The 20,301-nt window shown below is 44.4% G+C and overlaps 1 protein-coding gene across 1 annotated transcript; it reads left to right on the top strand.

Annotated features, from left to right (window-relative positions):
* Positions 1 to 6,357: 6,357 nt before the first annotated feature.
* Positions 6,358 to 18,234, top strand: LOC131465709 (mucin-2-like; the record flags this gene model as incomplete). Its single annotated transcript, XM_058638577.1, has 5 exons — positions 6,358 to 9,498; positions 11,134 to 11,645; positions 12,264 to 12,531; positions 13,288 to 14,163; positions 18,214 to 18,234. Coding segments are annotated over 5 exons (4,818 nt in total), but the record flags the coding sequence as incomplete, so codon positions are not given.
* Positions 18,235 to 20,301: the final 2,067 nt, after the last annotated feature.

The raw sequence follows: 20,301 nt of genomic DNA on the forward strand, positions 1-20,301 counted from the left end.
GTTTTATGTAGTTGGTGAGTTTTAGATGACATATATCCAGCTTACTTTCTATTTGAAAACCCAACTTGACAGAAGTTAGAAGCAAACATTATCTATAATCTCCATTGTATGAAGAACATCAGTCATGCTGTCTTGTTTGTGACAACTTTTATTGCAACCATGTAAATTTGAAATTATCCTTCTAAAAAAACCTACAAACATATGAAGCTCATGATAATATCTCATGTCTGTGGATAATGACATGTTTCACTCACCACATTCCAAAAAGCATCTGAAAGTCAGTTGCCCCTCATAACAAATGTACTTTTGGCGTTCTCTGTACTTCACTCTTACAGCCTGCATCCTTGATGACAAGGGAAGAAAGTTAATGTCAATTATATAACCAACCATATACACAGCCATTTGCTAATTTCACCAGTGACAAGTTGAGAGAATGTAATGTCAACTACGTAATTAGATGCACAATCCCACAGTCACTACAAACTACTATGCCAGAATATGCAAATAATAAAACAGATAACATCAATGTGGTGTTGTGCCTCTAATGAGGTTACTTTATTCATAATACTGTTATAAAATTACTGTAAAAAATTAACAAGGCTTTCCATTTAAGATACAGCAAAAAAAATCCGCGCAAATTAAGGCATTCTATTCAGAGTTAAATACATGTGTTACACCTCCATTCTCACTAACACAGGAGCTCACGAAACCCGCGCTGATAGACCATCGCCTTACCGCTAAACCGAGTCAAACACTTTAGTTGTCCACACAAACTGCTTCGGAAGTGACAAGCGTTGGTCGGTGCCAATTAAGGCTTTCTGCTCAGAGTCAAACACACGCGCTACTGTTGCACTGGCTGCTCTCTTGCTAACACAATCGCTCACAAAACCGTCACTCTCCCGTTAACACACGATTCATCCATCTATTAAAGGCTGTTATTTGTTCAAAGTAAGACACGCTGGTTGTACAGTCAACAGTATCAATTGATGGCCGTTGGCCAGCGCCAATTTAGGCATTCTGTTCAGAGTCAGATACACGTGTTGCACCGGCTGCTCTCTTGCTAACACAATTGCTCACGAAACCTACACTGTCTTATACTTTAACCATATATCCGTTGATAGATAAAAGTGGTGTTAGCCCAAGCTACAATATGACATTTAATATGACATTCAATATGATATTAAACCCCGATAATGCACTGAGTTGAATTTTCATCCATCACATTAAATGAAGCTAAAAATAATGAACTTACCTCGCATTCTATTGATTCGACCTCCAAGAACGTAGTATGTTCAGCTCCTCTAAAGTCCATGACGACCGTGATTGAGCGCAAGTGTCATGGCGGCTGAAACGAAACTTAACTCAGCAAATTGGTGGGCGTGGTTTGTTTTACTCCAATATAATTTACTCTGTTACTTCAATCCCACTCTATTGGCTTCTGGTAAAATTGTGCACCAAAATGATTTACTATTACTCTTTCAGAGGAAAATAATAGTTACTCTGGGAAAAATACTCTCAAGAATTTCCTGTGCAGTTGCGCATTCACACCTCCCCAAACGAATCGGACTTTCCGAGCAAACAAACCTAAACCTTCCTTACCTAAAAGTACCTATATTAAAATGCAAGCAATTACAGGAATCCAATCCTTTAACTAGATACTGTATTATAATAACAAATTAGCATTGTATGATTTTGTTGCCAATCTTTATGTCCTAGCTATTCAAACTGCAGTTACATGAGAGTTCATTGCTTATTTTCTGCCTCCCACTAAATGCCATTGTAATCAGTGACGAGTGCGAAACATGAAGCTGATCTTTACCTTTCAGAACTCAGCCACTTTGATCCTGCACATTTCTTAATTATGATCTATGAAAGTACAACAACTTTGTTAACTTTTATTTAGATTAGGTTAAGAACCCGTTCCACGAAGCTTTTTGTTGTAGCCTACAATGACACTCTAGGGTTGGCATCTTTAAAGTATTACAACAAGTGCCCTTTTAAAGTGTTAAAAGAAAAATGAGCTGCACCATTCAATTGTCTGTATAGCTGGTATGAAATTGATCATCCTTTTTTATCTTCATCCCATTTACATATGGTATATAGTTGTTTTATACATCTTATTATTTTACTTGTTCCTTTTTTTTACTATGGACACATGACAGTTCCAACAGTTGCCCATTGTTCAGATAGAATAAATTGGATGACTGTGTACCATCACAGACTGTTTTGACTGATCTATTGCTCCTATGTTTTGAAAGCATTTTCACGAAGCTTGGTGGGAGTAAAACAAAAAGAAAGAAAGGAAGCCCCTCAAATTACCCTGATAATCTTATCAAATTTGGCACATTTCATAGTTATATTAGCGCCATTAAGTGATTGCTGACAACAAACAAAAGACAATACGACCAAGTATTGTGTCAAACAATCATTGTGTTGGAGTAACTATATAGTTCTTCTGTTACTATCTGCACTGAATGTCTGTATCTAATCTAATCCAATCTAATCTAATCTAATTTCAGTGTTTCTAATTGAATTACAGAAGAAGAAAAAAACAAACCAAAATCCATTCCAGTCATTAAAATGAATTTCATCTTGAGTGGTTTTATTGTTTTCTATCATAATGTATTTTTTCTGACTTTTATTCTCTCATTGCTGTTGCAGGCAGATGCCATCAGTGAATTACGTAAAGGCGAGTTGGCAGCTTCACAACATTCCAATGATTAACAGCGACAAATAAGTGTGACGCGTAAAAAGGACATTCTTTTATAAGCCATCATCAACGGGTAGGCCATATCCTTCGCCCTGTTAGAATGATGACAAGATAACTGATAACAAGTTTTGAATGGAGATGCTGGGCTCTCTTTACATTTTATGCTCTAGGATGAATGAAATAAAACAAGTAAAATTAGGAAAATATAAAGACTAAATCCCTGTGGTATGTTATACAAAGTTTTAGTTCTATAAATATTTTAAAAAGGTCTATTTATTATCATTACATTGTATATATATCTTTAAAATAGGCAACCTGTTAAATAGTACCTATTATAATATATATTATATAATATATGTATATATATGTGAAAATATATCTATATATTCATACGTATGAACTAAAATTCCATTTGAGTGTCACATCAATTATTTTCCAGGTTTTTTTACCTCTACAAATCTCTCCAAACATGTACTGCAACTATTATTAATGTTTAATAAATATAGTTTTTAAAGAAAAAAACAAACCAAAAATCGTTTCTGTGTACACAATACTAAACAAGTAACTACTGACAAATTTGAAAGGCGGGTGTGTTGTGAGGAATTGACGTGATGTTTGACTGAGACAAAAGAGGGACTGACGCTATGAATGATCTCAGAAACAAGAACACACCCAGTACCTGAATCTTTTAGACATGCATCTGTTATGAATATATTCAACACCTGTACAGTATATAAAGGGCCTCTGTGATGATCAGCATCAAGACAGACTAGTCCACAGTATTTACCTGGAGTGTACATCATGATGAAGCGGCTCCTTTCTTTGGCTTTGATCGTGGCTCTCTCCAGCACAGGTAACTGTTCTCATTTATACAATATTTTATCAGCAGCAACTAAGTGATTTTAATTATTTAACTGTATGGATTTACGTGAAGGAATTAGAATTTCACACTCAAGAAAGGCTTGATTGTAAGAATTAGACATCCTTATTCTTTAAAATATGCTGAGGATTTATTGATCCTAAGAGGGACAAATCATGTTTCAATACAGCAGAATATATAACAGTCTAAACACTTAGAGAATGTAAAACTGTGTCATTAAAGAAAGTTTTAAACATTATGGAGCTTGTGCATATTAGATTCCGCTAGTTGTACTGGTTTTTCTGAATAGATATTTTTTCATGAAAAAACATTGTTGCAGTTTTATAATTGATTTATTTTCTCATGGCTCTGAATTTATGAGATTTTTAAAAAAATGTTTTATGTAGAAATGGAAGCTTCTCAGCTAAAAAATTAATCTCATAAATAGAGAAAGAATTATCTCATTAATTTAGGAAAAAACAGCGCTTATTTAATTTAAGTGAATGCAACATGCCTCCGTATCTCTGAAGGCTTTTTAACTTGACATTTTTGAATGTTTTGAATGAAAAGTTGAAAACCATGTATTTAGATTTTGAATGCACTCATTCATGTTTCTCTTCACTTTACAGCTGCAGCACTTGTGTGTCAGACTTGCACAGATGACGATTGTACAAGCACAGTGCCGCTAACATGTGTCACAGAGACAATGTGTATAACTGCTGCCATTACAGGTACTTTTTTCCAACACATTCATTTGTTATTACTCATTGACAAACAAGTGGGCTTTGAAAAATATACAAACTGCACTTTGACTCTGCAGCGGTTTCATCGGGAACTCCTGGAACCCAAATCTTCAAGGCATGTGCATCATCCTCCCTGTGTCCAGTCACAAGCTCCCAGACATTTTCTGTTAACTTGGGTGTTTCAAGTGCAATTGCATCTGCTACGTGCTGCGACTCAGATAACTGCAACTCAGCCACTCTATCTTGTAAGTACAGGTGGATGATTATCACATTTAATGCTAATGATAAGGAGAGCGATAATGTTCTCAATTCTTCATAAACACAATGTCATTATTTTCTGTTTCAGTCCCGACGACTCCATCACCCAACAGCTTACTGTGTTATGTATGTGACCCTGCCACCTCTCTATGCACCACTCCAATCACATGTACTGGAACAGAGGATCGCTGCTTTCAAGCAAGCCGTGAGTCGTCTTCTTATATCTTTTAGTCATTTAGTCATTTTGGCATCAATTTAGCTGTGTTCCGATATTTCATATACTGCCACTTTTGAGATTGCTCATAGACTGCTTTTTTTTTTTTTTTAAGTTTGTGGCTGCTATGTTTCTTTTACCACAATTTCCAATATATAGACTGGAATATATAGAATATATATATATACTGGACACACGGACATAAGTGCATGCGTGTGTGTTTAGTAGATAGACTGAATTAAATAGAGATTGAAACACCAAGGCTTTCACTTGCATAGAAGATACATTAAGTGTAAAAAATAGAAATGATTTTTCATCGTCAGTGTCAGATGGGGCCACCACTTCTCCTGCCTTTGGTTGTGCATCTACAAACATGTGTGCAGCATCTGCCAGCCTGGGGACACTACCTTTTATGCAAGATGTTGGCAGTATAACCAATGGACCTGCCTGTTGTGGAACAAATCTATGTAACACTCTCCCAACAACAACTACTGCACCAGCCACTACTACTAATGCGCCAACCACAACTACTACTGCTCCAACCACAACTACTAATGCCCCAACTACAACAACTGATGCCCCAGCTACAACTACTGCTCCAACCACAACAACTACTGCAGCTCCAACCACAACAACTACTGCCCCAACCACAACTACTACTGCACCAACTACAACAACTACTGCACCAACCACGACATCTACTGCCCCAACCACAACAACTACTGCCCCAACCACAACTACTACTGCTCCAACCACAACAACTACTGCACCAACCACGACAACTACTGCCCCAACCACAACTACTACTGCTCTAACCGCAACAACTACTGCACCAACCACAACAACTACTGCACCAACCACGACAACTACTGCCCCAACCACAACTACTACTGCTCCAACCACAACTACAGCTCCAACCACAACAACTACTGCCCTAACTACAACTACTACTGCACCAACCACTACAACAACGGCACCAACCACAACAGCTACTGCACCAACCACAAGAACTACTGCACCAACCACAACAACTACTGCCCCAACCACAACTACTACAGCTCTAACCACAACAACTACTGCCCCAACTACAACTGCGCCAACCACAACAACTACTGCCCAAACCACAACTACTACAGCTCCAACCACAACAACTACTGCCCCAACTACAACTGCACCAACTACAACAACTACTGCTCCAACCACCACAACCACTGCCCCAACCACAACTACTACTGCTCCAACCACAACAACTACTGCACCAACCACAACAACTACTGCACCAACCACGACAACTACTGCACCAACAACTACTACTGCCCCAACCACAACTACTACAGCTCCAACCACAACTACTGCTCCAACCACAACAACTACTGCCCCAACCACAACAACTACTGCCCCAACCACAACTACTACAGCTCTAACCACAACAACTACTGCTCCAACTACAACTACTACTGCACCAACTACAACAACTACTGCTCCAACCACCATAACTACTGCCCCAACCACAACTACTGCACCAACCACGACAACTACTGCCCCAACCACAACTACTACTGCCCAAACCACAACTACTACAGCTCCAACCACCACAACTACTGCCCCAACCACAACTACTGCACCAACCACGACAACTACTGCCCCAACCACAACTACTACTGCCCAAACCACAACTACTACAGCTCCAACCACAACAACTACTGCCCCAATCACAACAACTACTGCCCCAACCACGACAACTACTGCCCCAACCACAACTACTACTGCACCAGCCACGACAACTACTGCTCCAACCACGACAACTACTGCCCCAACCACAACTACTACTTCTCCAACTACGACAACTACTGCACCAACCACGACAACTACTGCACCAACAACTACTACTGCCCCAACCACAACTACTACAGCTCCAACCACAACAACTACTGCTCCAACCACAACAACTACTGCCCCAACCACAACAACTACTGCCCCAACCACAACTACTACTTCTCCAACTACGACAACTACTGCACCAACCACGACAACTACTGCACCAACAACTACTACTGCCCCAACCACAACTACTACAGCTCCAACCACAACAACTACTGCTCCAACCACAACAACTACTGCCCCAACCACAACAACTACTGCCCCAACCACAACAACTACTGCCCCAACCACAACTACTACAGCTCTAACCACAACAACTACTGCACCAACTACAACAACTACTGCTCCAACCACCACAACTACTGCCCCAACCACAACTACTGCACCAACCACGACAACTACTGCCCCAACAACAACTACTACAGCTCCAACCACAACAACTACTGCCCCAACTACAACTACTAGTGCACCAACCACTACAACAACTGCACCAACCACAACAACTACTGCACCAACCACAACTACTGCCCCAACCACAACTACTACAGCTCCAACCACAACAACTACTGCCCTAACCACAACTACTACAGCTCTAACCACAACAACTACTGCCCCAACTACAACTGCACCAACCACAACAACTACTGCCCAAACCACAACAACTACTGCCCCAACTACAACTACACCAACTACAACAACTACTGCTCCAACCACAACAACTACTGCTCCAACCACAACAACTACTGCACCAACCACAACAACTACTGCACCAACCACGACAACTACTGCACCAACAACTACTACTGCCCCAACCACAACTACTACTGCACCAACTACAACAACTACTGCCCCAACCACAACTACTACAGCTCCAACCACAACAACTACTGCCCCAACCACAACTACTACTGCCTCAACCACAACTACTGCACCAACCACAACTACTGCACCAACCACGACAACTACTGCCCCAACCACAACTACTACTGCCCCAACCACAACTACTACTGCTCCAACCACAACAACTACTGCACCAACCACAACAACTACTGCACCAACCACGACAACTACTGCACCAACAACTACTACTGCCCCAACCACAACTACTACAGCTCCAACCACAACTACTGCTCCAACCACAACAACTACTGCCCCAACCACAACTACTACTGCACCAACTACAACAACTACTGCACCAACCACGACAATTACTGCCCCAACCACAACTACTACTGCACCAACCACGACAACTACTGCTCCAACCACGACAACTACTGCCCCAACTACAACTACTACTGCACCAACTACAACAACTACTGCTCCAACCACCACAACTACTGCACCAACCACAACTACTACTTCGCCAACTACGACAACTACTGCACCAACCACGACAACTACTGCACCAACAACTACTACTGCCCCAACCACAACTACTACAGCTCCAACCACAACAACTACTGCTCCAACCACAACAACTACTGCCCCAACCACAACTACTACTGCACCAACAACTACTACTGCCCCAACCACAACAACTACTACTCCAACTACAACTACTACTGCACCAACTACAACAACTACTGCTCCAACCACCACAACTACTGCACCAACCACGACAACTACTGCCCCAACCACAACTACTACTGCCCAAACCACAACTACAGCTCCAACCACAACAACTACTGCCCCAACCACAACTACTACAGCTCCAACCACAACAACTACTGCCCCAACTACAACTACTACTGCACCAACCACTACAACAACTGCACCAACCACAACAACTACTGCACCAACCACAACAACTACTGCCCCAACCACAACAACTACTGCCCCAACCACAACTACTACAGCTCCAACCACAACAACTACTGCCCTAACCACAACTACTACAGCTCTAACCACAACAACTACTGCCCCAACTACAACTGCACCAACCACAACAACTACTGCCCAAACCACAACTACTACAGCTCCAACCACAACAACTACTGCCCCAACTACAACTACACCAACTACAACAACTACTGCTCCAACCACAACAACTACTGCTCCAACCACAACAACTACTGCACCAACCACAACAACTACTGCACCAACCACGACAACTACTGCACCAACAACTACTACTGCCCCAACCACAACTACTACTGCACCAACTACAACAACTACTGCCCCAACCACAACTACTACAGCTCCAACCACAACAACTACTGCCCCAACCACAACTACTACTGCTCCAACCACCACAACTACTGCCCCAACCACAACTACTGCACCAACCATGACAACTACTGCCCCAACCACAACTACTACTGCCCCAACCACAACTACTGCACCAACCACGACAACTACTGCCCCAACCACAACTACTACTGCCCAAACCACAACTACTACAGCTCCAACCACAACAACTACTGCCCTAACCACAACAACTACTGCCCCAACCACAACTACTACTGCTCCAACCACAACAACTACTGCCCCAACCACAACTACTACTGCACCAACTACAACAACTACTGCACCAACCACGACAACTACTGCCCCAACCACAACTACTACTGCACCAACCACGACAACTACTGCTCCAACCACGACAACTACTGCCCCAACTACAACTACTACTGCACCAACTACAACAACTACTGCTCCAACCACCACAACTACTGCACCAACCACAACTACTACTTCTCCAACTACGACAACTACTGCACCAACCACGACAACTACTGCACCAACAACTACTACTGCCCCAACCACAACTACTACAGCTCCAACCACAACAACTACTGCTCCAACCACAACAACTACTGCCCCAACCACAACAACTACTGCTCCAACCACGACAACTACTGCCCCAACTACAACTACTACTGCACCAACTACAACAACTACTGCTCCAACCACCACAACTACTGCACCAACCACAACTACTACTTCTCCAACTACGACAACTACTGCACCAACCACGACAACTACTGCACCAACAACTACTACTGCCCCAACCACAACTACTACAGCTCCAACCACAACAACTACTGCTCCAATCACAACAACTACTGCCCCAACCACAACAACTACTGCCCCAACCACAACTACTACAGCTCTAACCACAACAACTACTACTCCAACTACAACTACTACTGCACCAACTACAACAACTACTGCTCCAACCACCACAACTACTGCCCCAACCACAACTACTGCACCAACCACGACAACTACTGCCCCAACCACAACTACTACTGCCCAAACCACAACTACAGCTCCAACCACAACAACTACTGCCCCAACCACAACTACTACAGCTCCAACCACAACAACTACTGCCCCAACTACAACTACTACTGCACCAACCACTACAACAACTGCACCAACCACAACAACTACTGCACCAACCACAACTACTGCCCCAACCACAACTACTACAGCTCCAACCACAACAACTACTGCCCTAACCACAACTACTACAGCTCTAACCACAACAACTACTGCCCCAACTACAACTGCACCAACCACAACAACTACTGCCCAAACCACAACTACTACAGCTCCAACCACAACAACTACTGCCCCAACTACAACTACACCAACTACTGCTCCAACCACAACAACTACTGCTCCAACCACAACAACTACTGCCCCAACCACAACTACTACTGCTCCAACCACCACAACTACTGCCCCAACCACAACTACTGCACCAACCACGACAACTACTGCCCCAACCACAACTACTACTGCCCAAACCACAACTACTACAGCTCCAACCACAACAACTACTGCCCCAATCACAACAACTACTGCCCCAACCACAACTACTACTGCTCCAACCACAACAACTACTGCCCCAACCACAACTACTACTGCACCAACTACAACTACTGCACCAACCACGACAACTACTGCCCCAACCACAACAACTACTGCTCCAACCACAACAACTACTGCCCCAACTACAACTACTACTGCACCAACTACAACTACTACTGCTCCAACCACCACAACTACTGCACCAACCACAACTACTACTTCTCCAACTACAACAACTACTGCACCAACTCCAACAACTACTGCTCCAACCTCCACAACTACTGCTCCAACCACAACTACTGCCCAAACCACAACTACTACAGCTCCAACCACAACAACTACTGCACCAACCACAACAACTACTGCCCAAACCACAACTACGACAGCTCCAACCACAACAACTACTGCCCCAACTACAACTACTACTGCACCAACTACAACAACTACTGCACCAACCACAACAACTACTGCCCCAACCACAACTACTTCTTCTCCAACCACAACAACTACTGCACCAACCACGACAACTACTGCCCCAACCACAACTACTACTGCACCAACCACGACAACTACTGCCCCAACCACAACTACTACTTCTCCAACTACAACAACTACTGCACCAACCACGACAACTACTGCCCCAACCACAACTACTACTTCTCCAACCACAACTACTACTGCCCCAACTACAACTACTACTGCACCAACTACAACTACTGCTCCAACCACCACAACTACTGCCCCAACCACAACTACTGCACCAACCACGACAACTACTGCCCCAACCACAACTACTGCACCAACCACGACAACTACTGCCCCAACCACAACTACTACTGCCCAAACCACAACTACTACAGCTCCAACCACAACAACTACTGCCCCAACCACAACTACTACTGCTCCAACCACAACAACTACTGCCCCAACCACAACTACTACTGCACCAACTACAACAACTACTGCACCAACCACGACAACTACTGCCCCAACCACAACTACTACTGCCCCAACTACAACTACTACTGCACCAACTACAACTACTACTGCACCAACCACGACAACTACTGCCCCAACCACAACTACTGCTTCTCCAACTACAACAACTACTGCACCAACCACGACAACTACTGCCCCAACCACAACTACTACTTCTCCAACCACAACTACTACTGCACCAACCACGACAACTACTGCCCCAACCACAACTACTACTGCTCCAACCACAACAACTACTGCCCCAACCACAACAACTACTGCTCCAACCATCACAACTACTGCTCCAACCACAACTACTGCCCCAACCACAACAACTACTGCCCCAACCACAACTACTACAGCTCTAACCACAACAACTACTGCTCCAACTACAACTACTACTGCACCAACTACAGCAACTACTGCTCCAACCACAACTACTGCCACAATCACAACTACTACAGCCCCAACCACAACAACTACTGCATCAACCACGACAACTACTGCCCAGACCACAACTACTACTGCCCAAACCACAACTACTACAGCTCCAACCACAACAACTACTGCCCCAACTACAACTACTACTGCCCCAACTACAACTACTACTGCACCAACTACAACAACTACTGCTCCAACCACCACAACTACTGCCCCAACCACAACTTCTACTGCTCCAACCACAACAACAACTGCACCAACAACTACTACTGCCCCAACCACAACTACTACAGCTCCAACCACAACAACTACTGCTCCAACCACAACAACTACTGCCCCAACCACAACTACTACAGCTCTAACCACAACAACTACTGCTCCAACCACCACAACTACTACTGCACCAACTACAACAACTACTGCTCCAACCACCACAACTACTGCCCCAACCACAACTACTGCACCAACCACGACAACTACTGCCCCAACCACAACTACTACTGCCCAAACCACAACTACTACAGCTCCAACCACAACAACTACTGCCCCAACCACAACAACTACTGCCCCAACCACAACTACTACTGCTCCAACCACAACAACTACTGCCCCAACCACAACTACTACTGCACCAACTACAACAACTACTGCACCAACCACGACAACTACTGCCCCAACCACAACTGCACCGACGACAACTACTGCTCCAACCACAACAACTACTGCCCCAACTACAACTACTACTGCACCAACTACAACAACTACTGCTCCAACCACAACTACTGCTCCTACCACAACTACTGCCCAAACCACAACTACTACAGCTCCAACCACAACAACTACTGCACCAACCACGACAACTACTGCCCCAACCACAACTACTACTGCTCCAACCACAACAACTGCTGCATCAACAACGACAACTACTGCCCCAACCACAACTACTACTGCCCAAACCACAACTACTACAGCTCCAACCACAACTACTGCCCCAACTACAACTGCACCAACCACAACTACTGCCCAAACCACAACAACTACAGCTCCAACCACAACAACTACTGCTGCAACCACGACAACTACTGCCCCAACCACAACAACTACTACTCCAACCACAACTACTGCACCAACCACAACAACTACTGCCCCAACCACAACTACTACTGCACCAACTACAACAACTACTGCACCAACCACGACAACTACTGCCCCAACAACAACTACTACTGCTCCAACCACAACAACTACTGCTGCAACCACGACAACTACTGCCCCAACCACAACAACTACTACTCCAACCACAACTACTGCACCAACCACAACAACTACTGCCCCAACCACAACTACTACTGCACCAACTACAACAACTACTGCCCCAACTACAACTACTACTGCCCCAACTACAACTACTACTGCACCAACTACAACAACTACTGCCCCAACCACCACAACTACTGCCCCAACCACAACTACTACTGCTCCAACCACAACAACTACTGCACCAACAACTACTACTGCCCCAACCACAACTACTACAGCTCCAACCACAACAACTACTGCTCCAACCACAACAACTACTGCTCCAACTACAACTACTACTGCACCAACTACAACAACTACTGCTCCAACCACCACAACTACTGCCCCAACCACAACTACTGCACCAACCACGACAACTACTGCCCCAACCACAACTACTACTGCCCAAACCACAACTACTACAGCTCCAACCACAACAACTACTGCCCCAACCACAACAACTACTGCCCCAACCACAACTACTACTGCACCGACGACAACTACTGCTTCAACCACAACAACTACTGCCCCAACTACAACTACTACTGCACCAACTACAACAACTACTGCTCCAACCACCACAACTACTGCACCAACCACAACTACTACTTCTCCAACTACAACAACTACTGCACCAACCACGACAACTACTGCCCCAACCACAACTACTACTTCTCCAACCACAACAACTACTGCACCAACCACGACAACTACTGCCCCAACCACAACTACTACAGCTCCAACCACGACAACTACTGCCCCAACCACAACTACTACTGCTCCAACCACAACAACTACTGCCCCAACTACAACTACTACTGCACCAACTACAACAACTACTGCTCCAACCACGACAACTACTGCACCAACTACAACTGCACCAACCACAACAACTACTGCACCAACCACGACAACTACTGCCCCAACCACAACTACTACTGCCCCAACCACAACTACTACAGCTCCAACCACAACAATTACTGCCCCAACCACAACTACTACAGCTCCAACCACAACGACAACTGCCCCAACTACAACTACTACTGCACCAACTACTACAACAACTGCACCAACCACAACAACTACTGCACCAACCACGACAACGACTGCTCCAACCACAACAACTACTGCTCCTACCACAACAATTACTGCAGCAACCAATACAACTACTACTCCAACTTCAATTACTACTGTTCCAACAACAACTACTACTTCTCCAACCACAACTACTGCACCAACCACGACAACTACTGCCCCAACCACAACTACTACTGCTCCAACCACAACTACTGCTCCAACCACAACTACTGCCCAAACCACAACTACTACAGCTCCAACCACAACAACTACTGCTCCAACCACAACAACTGCTGCATCAACCACGACAACTACTGCCCCAACCACAACTACTACTGCCCAAACCACAACTACTACAGCTCCAACCACAACTACTGCCCCAACTACAACTGCACCAACCACAACAACTACTGCCCAAACCACAACAACTACAGCTCCAACCACAACAACTACTGCCCCAACCACAACAACTACTGCCCAAACCACAACTACTACAGCTCCAACCACAACTACTGCCCCAACTACAACTGCACCAACCACAACAACTACTGCCCAAACCACAACAACTACAGCTCCAACCACAACAACTACTGCCCCAACCACAACAACTACTGCCCAAACCACAACAACTACAGCTCCAACCACAACAACTACTGCCCCAACCACAACAACTACTGCACCAACCACAGCTACTGCCCCAACCACAACTACTACAGCTCCAACCACAACAACTACTGCCCCAACCACAACTACTACAGCTCCAACCACGACAACTACTGCCCCAACCACAACTACTACTGTTCCAACCACAACAACTACTGCCCCAACTACAACTACTACTGCACCAACTACAACAACTACTGCTCCAACCACGACAACTACTGCACCAACTACAACTGCACCAACCACAACAACTACTGCACCAACCACGACAACTACTGCCCCAACCACAACTACTACTGCCCCAACCACAACTACTACAGCTCCAACCACAACAACTACTGCCCCAACCACAACTACTACAGCTCCAACCACAACGACTACTGCCCCAACTACAACTACTACTGCACCAACTACTACAACAACTGCACCAACCACAACAACTACTGCACCAACCACGACAACGACTGCTCCAACCACAACAACTACTGCTCCTACCACAACAATTACTGCAGCAACCAGTACAACTACTACTCCAACTTCAATTACTACTGCACCAACCACTACAACTACTGCTCCAACCACAACAACTACTGTTCCAACAACAACTACTACTGCTCCAACCACAACAACTACTGCACCAACTACAACAACTACTGCATCAACTACAACTGCTCCGACCACAACAACTACTGCACCAACCACGACAACGACTGCTCCAACCACAACTACTCCAACTACAACAACTACTGTATCAACTACTACTGCTCCATCCACTACAACTACTGCATCAACTACAACTTCTGCCCCAACCACAACTACTACTGCTGCAACCACAACAACTACTCTACCAACCACTACAACTACTTCTCCAACCACAACTACTACTGCTCTAACTGCACCAACTACTGCCCCAACAACCACAACAACTGTGGCTGCAACTACAACAACTACTGCCCCAACAACCACAACAACTGCTGCAACAACTACTGCCCCAACAACTCTTGTGGCAACTGCAACAACTGCTGCGGCAACTGCAACATCTACAGCCCCAACTTCTGCTTCAACAACCACAACTGGTCCACCAACTTCAGTGTCAGCTCATACATCCACAGCTGCAGCAACTGTTGCCCCAACTACATCTTCCTCCAGTGATGCTTGTTGTGGCAAACTGGGTATGGTCTATCTTATGTTTGGATTTGTTTTCTTTGTACTATTGTAGTACTTTGCTGTGGATGAATGGCTTTCAAGTCACCTCATTGACTGTCTGGTGATTTTTTAAGCCACTTTGCCTTGTTACTTTTAATGTGTACAGTAGAAATGACTTGCACTACAGAAAATATGAAACAAGGCAACCAATCCTTGATTGGAAAAGCTACTAATTGCACAGATTTCTGTGAGTTAAAGAAATTTAATTCATAGTTACATAAAAATAATTATTTAAATATTTATTATATAGTATTTCTTGTTTAGTGATCACTGCTTTCACTTATCCTTAAGCTACTAAATTGTGTAAAAGTTAATATTCTGTGTATTTAAAGAAATAAATGGATAAAGTTTTTTTTCTGGTCTTCCTACTCAGACTGGTGTGCCAATGCAGAAGCACCTTAACTATTCCAGGAACCGAATAAAAGAGAATTTTCTATGATAACTCTAACAAATTAGAGTGTGTCATAGCTGAACACTATTTCTTGAAATAAATTGAAGACTCACCAACAATGACACATTATTTCAATCTCTCAATAATTGTAAATCAGCTGTTGACCTCTTCCTCCAAATTTCCTCATTTTGTTCATCTGTAATTTTTACTATCATATACAGTATACCGACAACTGTTGCAACTGTGATTTTATTTCTAAAATTGTTGATGAAATAAAAAACACAAATAGAATACATTTATAAAATAAACTATTTAATGATGAATCTTGTATTCGCTATACTGCAGTCTACATGCATATTCAATTACATGACACAGAGGCTATACTTTAATTAATTTTCATGAATGTTAAAAAACGGTAACACTTTTTACTTATTTGATGGTATCTACATAAGAGATACATGATACCGTCATAACCATGACCTCACACTGTCATGAACCTGTCATACATTTTATGAACTTGTCATAAACGTTAAACATAAACATGAAGCCTACAGTCACAAAACTGCGTTTTAAAATGGACAGTGATATTAAATTGGACCATCAAATTGGTGAAGTAGTGAAGTCCAGCTTTTTCCACTTAAGATAGCTGACAAAGGTAAAACCTTTTCTTTCAGCCCAGCACTGCACCAACCTCTACAACTACTGTAATTCATGCGTTTATTACGTCTCGCTTAGATTACTATTACTATACCGAGGACAGTACTGCCATTTGTCATTTGCCAACAAGTAATCAATCTCAGCATTCAAATGTTTAAACTTTACAGGACTTGTGCGGTAAAATCGCTGTCTAATTGGCTGAGCTTCACCCACATCAATATCGTGCTCAATCCAGGTGGTACGGGACAGCACGTCACTAATAAGCTGTGGAAATGTTCCAATCAGTCCCACCAATTGGACACACTGTGACTCAGGCAGATGAGCAAATGAAGAGTCCAGGTTGCACAAAGAATCATAGTTTTTAATTTGCCACTCACCAAACTGTCATCAGGCATAGAGATGCTGTCCAGTGCTTCTGTTGCGCTCCAGGTGTCCACAGCGAGCGTTGGACCCACGTTACCCTTTACGGCACTGTTATGGGAATTATGTACCTCATGTAATACATGAAGACAAATGTTCAATGCAACCGTTTGATGTGACCTGAGACCATTCACTCTTTGTATTGTTAATGTAACTGTTGGATGCGACTTGTGGCCAGTGACCATTTGTATTGTTTTAGGAACTGTTTGATGTGACTTGTGAATAGAGACAAAAGGTGATAACAGACCCACAGAGGCGGGGGTCTCCACCTTATGGCAGGGTGATAGCAGACTCATTGAGACAGATAAATACCTTGCGATTCCTACAAGACTGGGAGTCTTCACGTTGTAACTGATCGTGTGTGTTGCTTTGTGAATGCTCCTCTTGTACAAGATTAAAACCCTTGTTTGGACACTGAGCTGACTCCGATCTCCTTCCTATGGATCACAATTCTTTTGACAGGCACTGTCACCTTTCAAACACTGATAATATGGCTTTAGCAGGTTAACATGATACAGATGAGAAGACTTTCTTCGATGTTCTTCTGGTGTAGCTATAAGATAATTCAAAGACTTGAATTTACTTTTTCTATTGCAGTATAAGGGCTGGAAAATTTAGCCTGGAAAGGTGAAATAAATCAAATCAAATCAAATCACTTTTCTTGTCATTAAGCTGTACATACAACAAGTAGTGCAACAAAAAGAGAGAGCGTTTCCCAGGGATCCAAAGATTTAAATATTTAAATACACATTTACACCCCCCCCCCTCCCCCGGCGCACGCACATTCACACTTCCCTAAGACGTTAAGCAGCAATTGTCAGTGTAGAGATCAATGTAAACATCGCAGTACAGTTAAAGTGCCAAGTGAAATGCTATGTAAAAAGAAGAAAACAAGGCTGGAGAGAAATAGAGCAGAGCAGATTAAGGTGCAATAATGATTGTCGTCCAGATTCATATCAGCAGTTCAGCATTCTGACAGCTTGTGGAATAAAGCTGTTGATCAGTCTGTTGGTTCTGCCTTTTATGCTCCGGAAGCGTTTGCCTGATGGCAGCAGTTCAAAGAGTTTGTTGAGAGGGTGTAAGAGGTCATTGACGATGGTCAGTGCCCTCTTCTTGCAGCGGGACTGGAATAGTTCTTCGATAGAGGGGAGGGAAACTCTGATGACCCTCTCCGCCCCCCTGATGATCCTCTGCAGGGCTTTTTTGTCTGACATACTGCAGCTGGAGTACCATGTGGAGATGCAGTATGTCAGGACGCTCTCAACTACACCTCTGTAGAAGGTCGTGAGGATGCTGGGTGGGAGAGAGGTTTGTTTCAGCTTCCTCAGGAAGTATAGTCTCTGCTGGGCCCGTTTTGTGATATAAGAGGTGTTCTTATTCCAGCTTAGGTCCTGCGAGATCTGCACACCTAGGAACTTGATGTTCTCCACTCTCTCCACTGTACGGCCGCTGATGCTGAGGGGGGCGTGCTCTGTTTGTGACTTCCGGAAGTCGATGATCATCTCCTTCGTTTTGTCCACGTTGAGCAGCAGATTGTTTACCCTGCACCAGTCCTCCAGGTGTTGCACTTCATCCCTGTACATAGCTTCCTGACTTCCGTGGACGAGTCCCACCACGGTTGTGTTGTCCGCAAACTTGAAGATCTGGTTCCCCTCGTGTCTGGGTGCACAGTCATGTGTCAGCAGTGTGAACAGCAGTGGGCTGAGCACACAGCCTTGGGGGGATCCAGTGCTCAGTGTGATGGAACTGGAGATGTTCTTTCCAACACGGACCGTCTGTGGTCTCTCAGTCAGAAAGTCCAGGATCCAGAGACACGTGTCGGTGTTAAGGCCAAGAAGAAGAAGTTTCTCCATTAGTCTCTGGGGGACAATCGTATTAAAGGCTGAGCTGAAGTCAATGTACAGGACTCTGGCGTACGTGTCTCTATGGTCCAGATGAGTGACGACGGAGTGCAAGGTGGTGGATATTGCGTCCTCTGTGGAGCGGTTTGGACGATAGGCAAACTGGTATGGATCAAGTGTTGCAGGGAGGCTGGCTGTGATGTGTGATTTGACGAGCCTTTCGAAGCACTTCATCACAGTAGATGTCAGTGCGATGGGACGGTAGTCGTTTAGACAGGATACAACTGCTTTCTTCGCAACAGGTACAATGGTGGATGTTTTGAAGCACCTGGGGACGATGGCCTGGCTGAGGGAGATGTTGAAAATGTCGGTCAGTACCTCTGCCAGCTCTTCAGCGCAGTCTCTGAGCACACGTCCCGGGATGTTATCTGGGCCTGCCGCTTTCCGTGGGTTGACCCTCATGAGGGTTTTTCGTGTGTCTGCTGCACTGATGATGAGTGCTGGCCCCACAGCAGTTGGAGAAGGGCCGTGCCTCCCTCTGGTTGTAGGGTGTGGTGCTTCAAAACGTGCAAAGAAGTTGTTGAGCCTGTCTGGTAGAGAAGCGTCGTCGTCGTCGACCGCCTGCTTGGACTTGTAATCCGTCAGCGCTTGGACCCCCTGCCACATCCGTCTGGTGTTCCCTGTGTCACAGAGGTGACCCTGGATTCCTTCAGCGTAGGTACGCTTCGCTGCCTTGATCCCTTTGGAGAGCGCAGACCTAGCTGAACGGAGGGCAGTCTTGTCCCCCGTCCTGAAGGCTGCATCACGGGCTGTCAGTAGCGAGCGCACCTCTGAAGTCATCCAT

Source organism: Solea solea, chromosome 9 (assembly GCF_958295425.1).
Source record: "Solea solea chromosome 9, fSolSol10.1, whole genome shotgun sequence".
Taxonomy (NCBI): domain Eukaryota; kingdom Metazoa; phylum Chordata; class Actinopteri; order Pleuronectiformes; family Soleidae; genus Solea; species Solea solea.